This window comes from Rattus norvegicus, chromosome 1 (assembly GCF_036323735.1).
Source record: "Rattus norvegicus strain BN/NHsdMcwi chromosome 1, GRCr8, whole genome shotgun sequence".
NCBI classification, from domain to species: Eukaryota; Metazoa; Chordata; class Mammalia; order Rodentia; family Muridae; genus Rattus; species Rattus norvegicus.
In genome coordinates this window covers 256,743,689-256,760,985 of record NC_086019.1, presented here as the reverse complement: position 1 = coordinate 256,760,985, position 17,297 = coordinate 256,743,689, and the positions used below count along the sequence as shown (strand labels likewise).

The 17,297-nt window shown below is 45.4% G+C and overlaps 1 protein-coding gene across 1 annotated transcript in view; it reads right to left on the bottom strand.

Moving 5' to 3' along the window:
* Window positions 1-17,015, bottom strand: part of Cfap58 (cilia and flagella associated protein 58) — a 108,663-nt gene extending 91,648 nt beyond the window's left edge. The window contains exons 1-6 of the mRNA NM_001420090.1: window positions 16,837-17,015; window positions 13,188-13,469; window positions 10,309-10,457; window positions 6,551-6,707; window positions 5,418-5,612; window positions 2,590-2,727 (exon numbers count right to left, since the gene is read on the bottom strand). Of these exons, the coding sequence (NP_001407019.1) occupies window positions 2,590-2,727; window positions 5,418-5,612; window positions 6,551-6,707; window positions 10,309-10,457; window positions 13,188-13,469; window positions 16,837-16,845 (930 nt within the window). The 5' untranslated portion in view covers window positions 16,846-17,015. The remainder of the gene's footprint in view (window positions 1-2,589; window positions 2,728-5,417; window positions 5,613-6,550; window positions 6,708-10,308; window positions 10,458-13,187; window positions 13,470-16,836) is intronic.
* Window positions 17,016-17,297: the final 282 nt, after the last annotated feature.

Below are 17,297 nucleotides of genomic sequence, written 5' to 3'. Positions count from 1 at the left end.
CAGGTTGTTATGAATATTCTTAAAGGATGGATGTGTACAGGGCTTTGTGTATCTAAGATGAGTCAACTCTATCTTATCTAGGTGGGCAATTATATCTTATCAATTGGATCAGAGGCTATTGTGTTGTGTGTTCTTTCATGTGGAGATTTAATTGAGTTCAAGAGAGTGTGGTGGCTGGACACACTGGGCCACCATGGAATTGGGATGTGTATGTCTGGCATGGTGACAACCTGCCTTGGGAACTCGATGGGTAGAGAGATTGTTGCCAGGTTCAGAGAGTAGCCATCTCTCTCTGCTCACAGACTCTAGGTCCTCTGCTGTGAAAAGTGGGCTGATTTATTTGCTTTTAGAATACTTATATATAGGGTTTATCAGAGTCATGTGGGGAATTTCGCCCATACCAGCCGAGAGAACACAGAGGCAGGCGGGTGTTAAGATTTCTCCCTGCACGTTTACAGGTTGTTATCAACGTTCTTAAGGGATGGATGTGTACAAGATTTTGTGTATCTAGATGAGCCAACTGTATCTCATCTAGGTGGGCTATTCTATCTTATCAATTGGATCAGAAAAAAAAAGAGACTCTTTGTATATCTGTGCAATTGTTCCATGGAACTGGATCAAAGTATACACATTGTCCGATTTCTAGAAAAATTGAAGGCCTCTGTTCTGTGACTAAAGTATGTGGTGCATAAAATAAAAATAATGAAAAGGCTGATAAAAGAAAAGCTTGATGCTTTAAGTTGCCACCTATTTATAAAATCAAGCAACAATACCTAGTTATGTGCATTCGAGTGTAAGGGTCCTGCATACAAATGCTGTATTTGATTGGCAGTTTTCACAAACTTACAGAGTGATCTCTCTGAGAAGGTTATTAAATTGCTATATTTAAACGTTCTTTTGGACCCACAGGGTTATAGTAACCAGTTTCACACACCAGAGACTCATCCTTCCTCAGACGGGGCTAGTGTACGGGTGTGCAGACAGAGCAGTGGCCAAGTGGAATGGATAAGCAAATTAGCACATTGGCAGGAGATGTCAGGAAAGAATTGTAGGCAAAGAACTCTCCAGCCTTGGGGGCATATTTATTTGAAATTAAATTCACTGTTTAAAGAAATGTTGCCATCAAGGACTGGAGAGATGGCTCAGTGGTTAAGAGCACTTGCTGCTCTTCCAGAGGACCCAGGTTTGATTCCCACATGGAAAGTCCAGTCCCAGGGATTCAACATCCTCTTTGGCTTCTGTGGGTACCAGACAGGCATGTGGTGCAGGCAGAATACAAATTATAAGTTTTTTTTCCATTTTAAATAACTAGGAAAATGATGATAAAGGCAGTTCAAGTTTCTTCTGCAATCACCCTAACTCTTGAGAAGGAAGAGAGAAATTTAGCTATGCATGTTACCTCTGGGTTATTGCTAGAAACAATTCCATTACTTTCTGGATGTAACAAAAGTCGTCCATCTTTCCAGATGTCTCACTCATGTTATCAAAGGACAGGATTAGTGAGATACTTTTTTTTCTTGCTATAATCCTCAGGAGCTAACATAATGCTCTGACTTAAGTGGCCATCTCATGTCTGCTCCAACTTACTACAGCATCATAAAAAAAAAAAAAAAAAAAAAAAGAGCTTCAGGTCAACTCACTATAGACCCTTCTAAGTATTCTTAGCCTTAAACCCTAGAAGGCTCCAGTTGGCTGATCTTAAGGCCTTTTCAATGGTGTGTGTTCTAATTATATAGCCATTAATCCAAGCTCCACGGTTACATTTCAGAAAAATCCTGGAAAAAAAATCTCTACTCTGGGGTATGCTTTGAAAACGAGATCCGTGTGTGTGTGTGTGTGTGTGTGTGTGTGTGTGTGTGTGTGTGTGTGTGTCCTCTTCAGATTCTCCAAAGAGACTATAATATAAAAAACGGTCTGGTTCACTACTCAGAATCTATACACTATTCTTGGTAGGCCATTTATTTTATGTCCAGTATCCAGATATAATAAAAATAGGGAATATTGACTTTTCCTTTCAGGACCGAAGTGAAAAATGCAGTGCTGTCTATTAATCGCAAAGGCACGTGATACAGACCTCAGCGTCAAATGAGCGTACAAAGTTGAGAGCACGCTTTATTGAGAGAGGGGAGAGCAGGGAAACCTCTTGAAATACGCATTAGAGAGTAGTTTTTAAAAAGAGAAACGAAATAGGATTCTTCAGTGCTGGAATAGCCAACAGTGCCAGCCCTATGCTCCAGCTCTCCCACACTACCCTCTCCTTACAAACCGTGAGCTCTAAGCGGAGCTCTCCATTGTGCACGTAGTGGATGGATTCTAGCTCTGGGCAACTGGTTACTTGCAGGGCTAATTACAGAGATGAGCATCTGCGCTTGCTTGAGAACGCATTTACATGCGCGTATGATCAATTCTGTAAGTAAGGGAGGAAGTCATCAGACTCCCAGTTTGCGGGCCTGAAGCGATCGCTGTGGGCCTGCACCTGCCTCTCTGTACCAAGGCTCTCAGTCTAATGGAAAGACACCAATAGCAAAGGAAACCTCCATTCACAGGTACTGGGAACAGAAGCGCTAGGGACATGCACGCGGTGTTTACTTTGAGTTCCAGGGCCTTCTGCTGGTTTTCCTGGGACAGCTGCTCACAAGTCAACGTGTGCTGCTCATTCTCTTGCTGGAGTTTCATGTTCCGCAGCTGAAACTGCTCCACCTCCTTCGCAGCTCTCTCATTCAGTATCTGAAAGGCGGGGAGTGAGGGAGCTGGTTAGTGCCTGTTAATCTGATGTCTGTGTCTGCAAATGCACACGGGCGGTCCCGCAACCTCCTAAGAAGATACCAACCACGGTCCTTTTCGTCTTGCGGAAATTTTTCTTTATCCCCAGTGAAAGCACTAACGCGCTCAAATATAATGAATGTTAAACGGCCGAGGAAACCAATGGCTTCCAATGAATAACAGTGAGCATGATTTTTTTTTTTTTTCTGAGAACCTTTGGGAAGTCTTGTTCACAGGTGGTGGATAAATATTTTAATGTCTGCTCGCCGTTTGGCAGGCTTTGCCTACGCAACAATTTCTATAATCGTTGCAAACGAGCTAGAGACTCAAATGGGTTTTGTCAGCTCTGGGGCCCTGAAGCTACGGCCTCAAAAGCAAATCCTGCATTAACACGCCTCCATCATTTTCCTGAGCAGAACGGGTCCCCAACACCATCCCAGAGAGAACTCCCCCTAATGCAACCTAAGTAGAAACCGGGACACAGCGGTGGAGTGACGTAGCGCCTGCTCTGCGCAGGCGCGGCTTAAAACAACAAAGGATTCTATCTGAAAACTCTGTTTCTGCTGGAGAAACACTAAGGATGGGAAGAATAAAAAACGAGCAGAAGGAAGAAGAGGGGAAACCAGGCACTCGCTTTAAATACCTGTCTTGTGTGAGAAAACAAATCACAGAAAGGGCCATCCAATTCCCTATCCCTAGGAATGAAACAAAATGGAGCTGCCTGCTAAAGATGCCATTTTGTTTTATATGATCCTAGATACTATTATATAAAAACTTTGGTTTTACCCGGCTGCCCAAAGTTGGGTTGTTTTGGGTTTTTTTTTCTTCTTCTTCTCCTTTTTTAAATTTCATCTTCAAAGAAGCCTTGTGGATTTTTTTTTCCCTTCCTGAAGACTGCACATTGTATATTATCCATTTGAATTCTGGCTTTATTCAAAATTAACAAGGCACAAACGACAAAGAAATGTATCCTATTATCTACTTTCTTAAGTACAAAAGTGTTGTGTGTCCTAACAAGTCCTTTAGAAGCAAACTTCATAAGGGAAAAATATTTTGAGGAAAAGACTCTTTAACTAAATGTATTGTTCCTTTAAGGAATGAAAAAGGAGGGTGGTGAATGTCTGTCATCTCAGTGCTTGGAAAGCTGGGTCAGAAGGATTGCAAGTTCAAGGCTAGCCTGGGCTAAGCTGTGTCTTGGGGAAGGGAGGAGAAAAGAAGAAAAGACGGATTAAAATCATTAAAATCTGTATAGTCTTAAATGGCCACCAGAGGGGGAACATTTAGAAACATGACTATTTAAAATGCGTAAAGATTAAAAACGGCTTCCTCGACTTGAAACTTAAACCTGTGAGGAGCAAGCGCTGTACATCCACTCACTCATCCCACAGCACTGAGGACTACATGGTCCGTGGGCACCGTGAAAGGATGACATCAGGTCATCCCCACAAGCCACACTGAGCCCTGACAACAACCCTGGCACGGGTAAGAGTTACATTTCCAGTCACTGGTGAGTGTGAGCATTCAGACACCACATCACCACGTGGATGTGGCAGAAGTGAGACGTGGGAGCATGTGCCCAGGTTGCGGTTCACTTCCGTAAAGCTCAGGCAAAACTCTTACTTGCTTAGAACTTCAGAGATGGTGAAACAGCTGAGGAGAGACGCGGGGACTGTGGGGAGGGGGTGGTCAGTAACGCTTGGTTTCTTGAGCTGACTGAAGGAGAACAAGGCAGGATCGCGAAGCTGCATTCTTGTGACATACATGCTTGTCTACGTGTATGTGCATTGTTTGTCCATGAAACATTTCAAAGAAACTAATATAAAGCCAGGCGTGGTGATCCAAACCTCTAATTCCAGCTACTCAGTAGACAAGGGGCAGAGAACGGCAAGTTCAAGATCAGAACTGGCAACCTGGGGAGACCCCCTTGTCTCAAAATAAGAAATAAAAACAGGGGGGAAAGTGAAAGGTGGGAGACAGCAAAATGGAGGAGTGCTTGCCTGGGATGTGTGAAATCCTAACCTCAGTCCCCACAACTCAAAATGAGGAGGAGGAAAAAGGCTGTCTTTGAATACCTATGGGGGTTATAAACAAGAAAATGGTTCCTAAAAAAAACCCATTGGAAGCACTGAGGCTGGGGAGATGCTGCCCCAGTGATTAGAGAGCACAGGCTGTTCTTCCAGAGGATCCAAGTTGGATTCCTAGAACCCACAGGGCAGGCTATTGTCAACTCCGTTCCTAGATCTCACACCCTCTTCTGGCCTACACGTGGTACACAGGCACACATGCGAGTAAAGCCTTCACACAAATAAAAACGTTTTATTCAAAGCCCAGTTGCAGCAGTAAAACAGCAACTCTCGTGACTATTGAATTGTATCTATTTTCCAGGAAAAAAAATCACAAAAAATGTAGGCTTTGGGCTGCAGTCCAGAAACCAGCCTGTGCTACAATGAGAAACTAGCAGAAAGAAAGAGAACAGAAGAGAGTGGAAAGGGAGAAGTGGGGAGAGAAGAAGTGAGGGGGAAGAGAGGAAGAGGAGGGGAAGGGGAGAAGTGGGAGAGAGAAGGGAGAAGAGCAGAAGAGGAGAAAGGAGAGGAGAGGAGGGTGGGAGAAGGGGAGGAGAGCAGAACGGAGGGCAGAACGGAGGCCACACTCACCTTCTGCTCCTTGAGCTGCTGTTCCAGCCGCTGAAGCTCCTCCTTGCTCTTGTGCATGTACTGCTGCATGGCCTTGATCTCTGACTGCCTGCCGTCCATGTCCAACTGGATCTGCTTGAGCTCTTTCTCCAGCTTTTCCTTCTTCCGAGACTCCCTGGAAGCTTCATTCTGACGATGCTGGATTTCTTGTTGGAACTGTGGGGAAAGGCAGAGAGAGATGAGCCCTCCCGGGGGTAGGCCTCCATCAGACGAGACCTGCATCCACAGCATCTGGCCTGCAGCAAGCTTCTACGGTACAGCCTCTGTGGGACAGTCATGCTGGGCCCAAAGCTCACAGATTCAGGCTTGTTCTGGGTTGGCTTTCGGGAACTTGACACCGAAAGGGCCACCCTGGCTGCAGGCAAAAATTTGCCAATGACAAGAGAAACATCAACCAGATGCAGAGCGCTCAGAGTCCTAAGGAGGTCGAATGCCCAGCTTTGCACTAGGAGGGCAGTTACCAGAAATAAGAAATTGTGTTACTTGATCATGGGTGTTGTCAAGCTGAGCACTGTGGTTACATTTTCATGTCCAAAGTCTATGAAAGGCCTTTTGCTTTTCTTTTTAAGAAAGATGTATTTATTGTGCATGCATTCATACTCTATCTGCATGTACACCTGTGCCAGAAGAGGGCATCGGATCCCATTACAGATGGTTGAGAGACACCATGTGGATACTGGAAATTGAACTCAGGACCTCTGGAAGAGCATCCAGAGCTCCCAACCACTGAACCATCTCTCCAGCCCCGAAAAGGCCTTTCACTATCTTGTGCTCAAGAATGTCTTTTCTTGTAAGAGTCTGCTCTTGTGATTTACCTTGTGAATTATAAAGGAGAAGGTCGAGGGATTTCTTGCTCTGAGTCTGGCGTAGGGACCACCACCTGAGCCCAAACCTTAATCAGAACCACGCTCGCATGGCCTTAATGATCGCTCAGACAGAACCCTGGGGAAAAGGGCTCAACAGGCAGGGCCGGAGAAACAAGCCAGTACAGGAAACACTTGGTTTGGACATAAGGGGTTATATCTGAGAGAAGTGCTAGATGAGAAAGGAGGCAGGAAGAACCGCCCTCCGGAAGCGGAAGGTGGTGAGCCGACCTGACTGATGGCGTGTTCCGCTTCTTCCTTGGCACGCTCCGCTGCCTGCTGCTTTTCGGTGATCTGAGCTAGGTTCTCCCGCAACTTCACCACTTCTGTCAGGAGCTGGTCGCGCTCCCTTGTCACCTCTTCTTTGAACTTCAGTAAATCTCGGATGCTGAATAGGGAGAACACAGGAGTCAGATCAGGCGGCCATTGGTTCGGGGTCCTTCCCATTGTCTCCAAGTATGTCTTCCCGGGAGGCCCACAGTGCACACCGTTCAAGCCTTAAGAGAGAGGAGTGGGAGCTGGTTGTGAGGTGTTTGAAAAAATTTGAAAAAAATAAACAACAAAAGTAATAAACACAATAAGATCTTTTTTTGTTTTTGGTAAAGTATAATGTCTATTCATGTGTGTGTGTGTGTGTGTGTGTGTGTGTGTGTGTGTCTGCATGCATGTGTCTGTGTGTTATAGACACTTCTAAAAAGACAGATACTAATCATGTTGTCAATTATTTCTGAGAATCAGGATTTCAGGTAGAAAAGTTGGGAACATGGGTTCTTTCTGTACCTCTGTGTTACTTGGATCTGTTACAATAAGACCATGTTGTTGTCATCAACTCTTATAATGAGCCCTGTGGAGATGTCAGTTTAGCTAGGAAGTTAGTTATCTAATGTATTCACTGGGGGATATGGTGACAGCTAAAATGTGCAAAATAAAACATAAATATAACCAAATTACATGCATCTCAGCTTTCTTCCCATTCACCCAAAGAATTTAATTTATCCCACGGGGTGCAGCCCAGAGAAAATATTCCCCAGAACAAACTGGAAAGCCAGGCATGCCGCCGGGCTCCAAAGAACCTGTGATAATACTCATTGATTTGACTTGTAAGCCAAATAGCTCCACGTTACAAAATCCATTCCATGTGACTGGCCATGACTTCCTGTGGAATTCGTGCTTGTCGAGCATGAAGCTCTACGTCTGTCGGGGCTTCTGCAGCAGGGTAACCCCGAAGGGAGGCAGCAGCAAGCTAAGACCACACCCCGCAGATTCTTGCAGCTGAAAGCCATTGGGCAATGGTTCAAACCACGGGAATTTGGCAGCACTCGATCTGACAGAAGCGTTTCGTGAGGAACCTTCAAACCCATGCCCAAACGCATCTGCAGAAATGAAACCCCAACTCTAAGGCTGATTTGAGGACAGCGAGCCTCCACAGAGCACACGGCTGAAGCTCGAACTCCAAGCGGCACCCGTTCTGCACACGGCACTCCTCATCCTCGTCCACTTCTCCTTAAGATGCCTGCCTCCATCAGTTCCCTCATACGGCTCGCAGTCGTTCTTCCATGAGCCCATCGCTACAGACACCATATGGTTGTTTTTCCTATTCCTTCCCCCAATGCCTGTACATACGACATCAAAGTTAGACCGGTAGAGCAGGGAAATACAAGAAACTAAACAAGCAGCATTAGGTTTGGTTATGAGGGCCAAGGAAGCACAGCTGTTCCTGGTGTGAGACTTTGCATGCCCTGCTAGATGGCAAATCTTCTAAAATCTCTTCTTTCAGGAGTTCAAAGCTTAAGTACATGAAGATGCTGTTCTAGTTTGTTTTTCTGTTGCCATGATGAAGACCACAACCGAAAGCGTTTGGGGGTAGAAACCCCTCAGGTTACAGTCCATCGTGAAGGAAAGTCGGGGTGAGATCTCAAGGCAAGATCCTGGACACAGAAACTGCACAGAAACTGGACCATGGAGGGGTGCTGCTTACTGGCTTGCTCCCCATGACTTGCTCAGACTACTTTCTTCTAAAACCCAGGGCAATACCATCCACTGTAGGCTAGACCCTCCCACATCAATCATTAGTCAAGAAAATGGCCCCAGAGACTTGCCTACAGGCAATGTAAGGGAGCATTTTCTCGGCAGAGGTTCCCAGATGCCTTAGCTGGTATCCAGTTGATGAATGAATGAATATATGAACGAAGCACAAAACTAACCGGCATGGAAATACCTTAAGGAATCCTCTTAATGCAATGTAACAAGAGTCCTACTGAAAGTAGATGTTGGAGTCTGTGGAAACATGAGATACAGTAGCTCTTCACGCCTAGTCACTGGGATCTGGAGAGGAGGCAGGATAGGAATGCTGACTGTGACAAAGGAAGGGTCATGTTCCAGATGAATTTTAGAGGGTGAAAGGAGCTTATCAGGGGGAGAATGGAGAAGGGGCCTCTTTGGCATAGGGGGGAAATGCTCGTGCAAAGACAGAGGTATAAACAGTAAATGAGGGAGGGCACAGCATGAGGCTAGAGGAGAAAATTGCAGCAGACATTTGAAAGGTTTTGAATGGCGTGTTAAGGAGTCTGTCCTCTATCCTCTTCATAGAGGTAGGCAAGCCGGGGGTGGGGACAGGTGGCTGCCTGCATGCTGCAGGATACAAGGTTAGCTAAAGAGAGAGAAAGAGACTGCTACAGATAGGACCAGCAGAGAATAGCGGTGCAGGCCAGACAGCAGCACCAACCAGAGGAAGACAAATCGACAAGACAAAGCTTAAGGGATAAAGAACTGTCAGGGGAAAGAGCATCCCAATTCCTGCCCAGAACCGGAGCAGGTAGGAAAGGAAAGGATTCATCATGTAGGACAGGTGAGAGTGCTGGGAAGGGGCAGAGAGGCCAATGTTCCATTTGATACAAGTTTGAGAGAGATGACTGCATTCTAAACACTTCTCCTTAGACTGCAGGCAAGTGTAGCTCTCACCCCTCACCAGCAATGCTTTGTCTGTAGCAGAGAGAGTCCAGTACAGAAAGACACAGCTGGTCAAAAGACAAAGAACAACTGGCCACGGGGTTTCCAATCCCAATTGATCCATCAACAAGGCCATTCTGTACTGAAGGCCCAGCCAAGGAAGCTTCCAGAAGAGGAGGTAGAAAGATTCTATGAGCCAGATGTCCAGGACATCTGTTTCAAGACAGGGTCTTCTGTATATGATAGAGAAGCTGTATCCATTAACTATCAGCAATATGTTTGCCTAGACGAGACCTAAAAATGGCATCACCATTAGGCATGTGTCATGGATGGGGAAAATCTCACAAGGTGGAGCTACAGGTGATCAATGGTTGCTGAGAGAATCAATCTTCTGATAGAAGCCTCTTGACAGGCTATCCAATGCCAAGAGTTCAGCCCTAAACACATATGTGTATAAGCAGCACTAAGTGAACTCAGCAGGTTGCATCCATAAATGTGTGTGTGTGTTTGTGTGTGTGTGTGTGTGTGGTGTCAATATTTAAAGAGTAAAGAGGCTAAAATAATAAAAAGATAAACCTAAAACCTCTACTTAACTCAAAAAAACTATAGTAGCAATTCTTCTAAAGAAAGAAATGTAATATAATCTTTGGGGAGGACAAGGGGAGTCTTTAAAGGAAAAGGGAGGGATCCTAGAGAGATGGCTCAGTGGTCATGAACACTGGCTGCTCCTCCAGAAGACCTGGCTTTGATTCCTAGCACCCACGTGGTGGCTCACAACCACCTCCATTCCCAGGGAATCTGATGCCGTCTTCTGGATTCCATGGGCACCAGGCATACGTTCGATTGTGCACAAACAGACAAAACCCCTATACAAATAAAATTTTAAAAATAAACAGATCTTAAAAGATAAAGGAGAACAGGAGTCGGGCAGTGGTGGTGCATGCCTTTAATCCCAGCTAACCGTGCCAGCCTGCAGCAGGTTGCCGCCCACTGCAAAGGCAGAGGCGTGTTCACACACTATCAAGAAGACGTTGACCTACTTGCTGTCCTGATCCATTGACAGTCCAGACCCCTGCTCAATCAGTTTGGTCAGGTTCACTATTTCCTCTTTCAGGGCGAGAATTGTCTCCTTGGCCTTTTGCTCCTTATCATATGCCGAGTCCACCATCTTCCAGGCTTTTTCGATTTCCTGGTGGGCCAGAGAATGTCAGTGAGAAAAAAACAAACGGGATTCCAGATGCGCAAAGAACCAGCACAAAGAATAGCACTAAGCCTACGGCTGACCGCCACTTCCCGGCAAAGAATAATATGTATTATAGAGTATGAGGGAGTTTGGACTGACTAAATTGTTGTGTGAGTAGCCTTCAGCGAAGACCAAGCATAGCTCAAGGGGTGTTTTCCCTTGTGCGAGGGATTATTTCTGGTAAGTTGATAAATTTACAAAATTTAAAATGAACGCTCATAGGCTTAACATGTATTTTAAATGGCTTTATTCTCTAAGAGATGATCATGGATACGATCCTTAAGTATATAAATGAAAAATTCTTAATATTTTTCAAGAAAAAAATTTATTTTAGTGGGGCATGATGGCACACGCCTGTAATCCCAGCACCAGGAAGGTAAAGACAGGAGATTCATGAGTTTGAGACCAACCTGGGCTACGTAGCAAGTTCAAGGCCAGCTTGGAAACACATACATATACATATACATATACATATACATATACATATACATATACATATACATATACATATACATACACATATGCACATATGCACACATGCACACATGCACACATGCACACATACACACATGCACACATGCACACATGCACACATACATACACATATACACATATGTACACACATTAATATAACATATATGTGTGTGAGTACATGTGTGTATTTGCTTGTATGTATATGTGTGTGCACACAAGTGTATTTTGTCCCTGCTGAGGGCCTGAAAGTCAAGGTCGGCTTTAGAACATTGCACAGGGTCATCTCTCCTTGCTGGACCAGAGTGTGCTCGATAATCTTAGTAATTCCCATCTTCAGAAGATCAAGCCCAGATCCTCACCAAATGCATGTTAGCTGAGTACTCTGTTTGGTCCTTGCTTATTTTAAGGGAGAGAGGAATCTCACTGTGTGCCTCAGGAGAGCTTGTTTTCTTAGAAACAGATGCTTCATGCTTGTGAGGGGAAATAAACCCCATAGCAGGGAATGGAGCTATGACTTACCCGGCCCTGACAGCCTCGCTGTTGTGAAAAGCCGGGCAGACTGTTTGCATGCACGCTTAAAGGTGCATTACTGCTGTCTGAGGAAAGGAAAGACCTGAGCATTTGCCTGCAACGACCTTGAGTTTGTCCCGCCACTTCACTCTCTTGAAACATTTTTGTCAAATAGAATTTGAACTCTTTATATAAATAAAAGCCTGCAGCGTTTAGATGAAGATATCTAGCTTTTAGGTTGACAAGGAATGAGATGGATGGAAGAGAGAGAATTCAAGTTTGCTATTCTAGCAGAGAGAGAGTCCTCTTGAGTAACCACAGACCATCCCTTAGTGACTCGGAGCAAAATGTCAATTCGTGGGCTCTACCCTGGTGGAGTAGCCATTACGCACATCTGGGCAAAACAAGTGAAGGATATCTAAATTGAGAATATGATTGCATAATGTTTAAGCCCCAAACCAATTTCACTAATTAGATTCTCATCAGTCTGAGACTTTCATTTCCAGTGTTAAAGTTTATAATGAAAAGTGTTTCTCCAATTATAAAATGAATTACAGTTTCCTTATATTACAATTCCAGCAAGAAGAAAAAAAGGACAGTACAGGAAAATCACGCTACAGGAGAGTAGTCTCTAAGAAAGCAGGTCAGTCCTATCTCGCACTGGTCTCGTAAGTTAATTTGAACTGGATGACATCTGATTGCTTGCTTTCAGTGGAATTACCCAAAACTTTCATTAAGTCTTTTCTCAGAGCCAGAGATTTAGTAATAAATTAATATACCTCAACCTCTTATGACTTTGAGATCAACAGGGAGCATTTGTGTTTTATCTTCAAGAGAATGCAACACTCTTAAAGATGAAAACCGCAGTGTGGAGCAAAGACAGACTTCTCCCCGCTCCCCAAGACTGAATCTCTGGCTCTCCAACAAGAGCGCTTAGGGAGATGAAGAGACACGAGGAAAGAATGAGGAGAGCCGTCATGAAAATAACTCCCTGAGAACTCGCAGAGCCATCTCTCCTGAAGCAAGAGGAAACGAAGAAATGTGAAAAAAAAAAAACTTTTAACAAGCTATCGGGATGGCAGACAGCTCGGTGGATAAATCGCTTACCACAAAAGCGCAGTGACCTGAGTCACATTCCCAGATTCTACTGGCGGCACAAACTTCAATCCCACTGCTAGGGAAGCAGAAGCAGGTGGACTCTGGTGCTAAACGAGCCAGCCAATCTGGTCAAGCACCAAGCTGATGAGAAGCCTTATCAGTAGGAACAAGGTGGAAAGTAAGCCAATGACCCCAACATGAATACACACATGATCGTGTGCACACATGTGTACACACACACACACACACACACACACACACACACACACTGTCAGGTGTGTACTCATCCTGCATCAGCAAGAACATCCTGAGGTTCCCAACTTCACACGTTATCTCTACGTCTTTTGGATAAGCCATTATTTTACAGACACTAGGCAGCAAAACGTAGTAAAGTTTTCCTTCGTTTTCAGCATGGTAAACTTCACCAGGGTTGGTGATTTTTCTTTCTAAAACAATACCCTTCCCTAGGCTTAACAACTACCTACATCATGCATATTTCTATCTGATGACCCATGCCTCGCCAGCCCGAGAGCTGTCAGTAAAACGGATAAGCGATGTTTGAAATGCAAGTTCAAGTGTTTCTAGATCACTGACCTTCTTAAGAGATGCAATGGTGGTCTGGTCGTCCTGAGAAAGCTTCAGGGCAGTGGCAACCTTGGCAGAGTTCACCACGATCTCCGCGTTCAGCTCTCTGCATTTGGCCATGAGACGTTTCTCATTCTCGTAGGACTTTTTCATGATGGTGTGAAGCTTCTCATATTCAACCCTGAATTTTTCTAGACTTTTGTCTCCTGAAAGTTCACTGAGAACCTCCTGAAAATCTTTCTCGATTTCTTCAAATGCAGTTTCCTCCGGCGCTATTTTATCAGGCTTTTCCTGCAAGAAAAAGTAAGGGCGTTGCTCTGTTACTTCGAGAGATGGCTGCTGGCGCCCCAGAATGAAAGACCCCCATGCACACGCATGCAACTGCTGGTATCCCAAAATGAAAGACCCTCATGCATGTGGCTGACAATACCCCAGAACACACCCAAAGCAAAAGTCACCAGCTAACAGAGACACTGAAACTCTATGTTGGAAAGTCTCTCTCGTCCTCTCATGTATTTATATAGTACATGTGCATACATATATGGTATAATTGGTTGATATGAGGTTATTCCCCACTAAGGTAAGCCTTGACTCCAATAAGATGGCCATCTTTAGCAGATTCTAGCAAAGACAAAGAGATATACAGTGAGACTGTAAGGCTGACTAGGACTGGTGCAGTTGCAATACAAGGAAGGCTAAACATTGTTGGCTACAACCAGAGACTAGGAAGAGACAAGGAAAGATTCAACCATGGTTTGAAAGAAAGCATGACCCTGCCAACATCTTGACTTTAGACTTTCAGTATTGAGAACTGGGAGACAAAATATTCCTGTTTTAAGACATTACGTTTGTAGCACTTTGTTGCCGCTGCTCTGGAAAATGAGCACCTTCTTATCAGGTACTGCACCAGAGAGCTAATAACAAAAAGGTAGGGCTAATGCATTCATCCATCCATTCAAGGAGCGTTTATTGCACATTCTATAGGGGAGTTCTGTGATGGAGCCTGTAAAGATAACCAAGGTAAGGAACAGATTTCCCATGGAGGGCGTGGGGGGGGGTATTTGTTTTACTACCTGGTGGAGTATGTTCTGTGGTAACAGAAATAAAGAATTCAGTCCCTGCCATACAAATGCAGTCTGTGTTCTTTAAGAACATATTAAAAGGAGACTGGGGGCTGGGGATTTAGCTCAGTGGTAGAGCGCTTACCTAGGAAGCGCAAGGCCCTGGGTTCGATCCCCAGCTCCGAAAAAAAGAACCAAAAAAAAAAAAAAAAAAAAAAAAAAAAAAAAAAAGGAGACTGACTTCCTCCCAGCTTTGAGAATAAAGTGCCCTTCATGAAAGAAGTGGTACTCGGACCACTAGAAGGAAGAAGAGGATTCTCACAGGTGGCTCTGGAGAAAAGACCATTCCTTGCAGCTGGCAATACCCAAGGATGAGCTTGCAGCCATCAAAGTGCCAGAGATGCCCACACACACGGGCTGTAATGAGGAGAGGAGGCGGAGACAGCCAAGGGGAATGGGATGCTATGCTAAGGGCTACGGGTTCATGTTCTGTCAGCCACGAAGACCCACTCAGAACTTCTAAGCAGGTTGTCATGCTTTCCACATCGTGCTTTGATAGCCTACACCAAAAAGGGCTTCCATGACAGCCACCCACTGCTCCTCAAAGAAATCAAATGTGATGATCTTTCATCCCAATAATAATAGAATTCTAGTCCACCCCGGAGATTATAAGTAGCCTAGTTTTCCTTTTCTCTTGACAATCATAGCTTGCTCGGTATGAGGGGTCTTTATAAAACCTTAGTTTAAAAAGAAAAGAAATTCTTGTACTGTTAATTAAATCCTTACACGTGACGTGCAAGCAAAACATGGTTTTTAGAGATTTAAATAGACTCGGTGCCTGTAACACTCGGCGTAACAGCTTTAGTACTATTTTTGAACCCAACAGAGTTTTCCTTTCTAAAAGCAGATTACTGCACAGAGCATGATTCAACAAATGCACGAAAGAAAGATCCCATTAGGCAAAGGTGGTACTGCTGTCGCTCCATCTCATTGATAACAAAACCCGAGTCACAAACATGAATCCATTGCAGCGGTATTCTGCACCCTAGCCTTGAAAGCGGGATTAATGTCAACACGTGATCAGCAGCCTACCAATGTGTTTGCACCCAGGTTCTCCCTGTACACCTGGCACTTAGTACAAGAATGAAAAAAAAGAAACAAAGAAACACTTTAAAGAAACTTTTGTGAACAAAAGATGTATCTTCCTGTTGTCGCTTCAAAAAGTATTCTATTAAAGGCAAAACAAACGTAAAAAAATCTCTAGCCCTGATCAGTAAGGGCGGTTGGTATCTTCCACATTGTGACCAAGTGTGGTGGTGGTGGTGGGTGTTTACGGAGAGATCAACATGAAGTGCTCAGAGGAACTGACTTTCCACCATTATCAATCCAGAATGTCTGCCACGGGCCATGCAGTGCTCTAGGCTCTGGGGGGGGGGGGGTCATCAGCTTGCAAGGAGGAGAGTAAAGAACAATAAACTAAGAAGAGACAGTGAGAACCAGAGAAAACACCAAGAAATGCAAAGGATGAAGGGTGAAAATGAGGGCTAGCAGGACCATGAAGAGCAGATGGGAAGTAAAGAGGGATAAAAGAGACCAGGTAGTGGGGAGTCGTGATGTGGCCACAGTCTCCAGGGTGAGTGATGGCACCTGGGAGCAGGGACAGTGTGGGGGGATAAGGAACGATGTGGGGAGGAGCTTACAAAGAGAGACCCAGCATGGAGGAGATGGGATGGTGAGGGGAAGCAGAGGCATAGAAAGACAAGAAGCAATCGGGCGGGGCACAGTGGTTCTAGGAGATGCTGGGACCAGGGCTGGCATCATGGGTGTGGGCCCATTCAGTCACACAACACTTAGTACTCAGAAGACTTCTACCATGGTTAAATTCTCTGCTGTCACGACTTAAAAGTCTTAGTAATTTTAATAAGCCTTTCACTTCACCCTGGGACTCGCAAATTATGGAGCTGATACTGGCTGGAAATTGTATAATAGGTAAGGTAGGGGTGCGCTCTGACAGATCAGTGAAGAGTTTAAGTAAGGCCAGGATAAATAAGGACTCTGTATGTCAAGTGGTGGCAAGGACGTAGGGCTGTCGAGGTTGTAGATGAGAGGGCTAATGGACAGACAGGTTGCTGAGGGATGCAGAAATGAGCCCTCATCAGTGCAGCTGAAGATGAAGTGTGCTGTGATACCGACGAGAGACGGGGGCTGTGGGATGTTAACACGGGGTCGGTGAGAACACAGGGCCATGGCAGTGAGCTGGAGGACCGCGATGAAAGTGTGACAGCTGGTGATCATGTGTTAGGGCATCAGAGTGTGACAGGTGGGCAAGTTGGTGAGGAAGGCGGCGATGAGACATTTTCAGTAACATCTCTGCGGTGTCGCCTGCAGTTCCGACTGCAAGTCCACGGCCTGAGAATTCATGAAGAGAGGGGACGTGGTACAGAGGCGCAGGAGGAAAAGCGTGAGGACGCATATAGGCGAGGGCGCCGGTGAGGGAGGATCAGAATTAGTGAGTGTAACAAAGGACGAGTTCCAGCAGGAAAGAGGTGACAGCGGGAAGAGAAAGGAGAAAAGCAAGAGGGGCGCTGACTCCTGACCTCCGACATCCTGACGCTCTTTGGAGGCGGCCTCAAAGGCTGCCGAGGAGATCAGAAAAGTGGGCTGGAGTCTGGGGAAGGGGCTGTGCACTGCCCCCAGTGTCTAAAAGGGCGACACGTTTTTTCTGATCGCCAGCCCCGGCGCCGAAATCCGGCGCTCGGCGCGTCTTTGGTCGCCTGGCAACCGCCACGCCCACCCCCTGCGGCTGAAGCAAAGCCTGCGTTCGAAAGGGGCGGAGCCCCGTAGGTCGGTACCCAGGGCACTGGTCCGCAGAATTATATGCAAATATATCCCGAAGTGGGTGGAGCCAAGAAAGTCAAAGAACCGTGCCCCAGAGAGGCGGATCAGAATCCTCAGACCCAGGGGAAGAGACCTGTGCACTGCGAATGCCTAATCTTTGTTGTTCGTGAAATGCGTTTTATTTCTTTCTCTTTATCGCTAGCCCCATTCCTAACCCTCA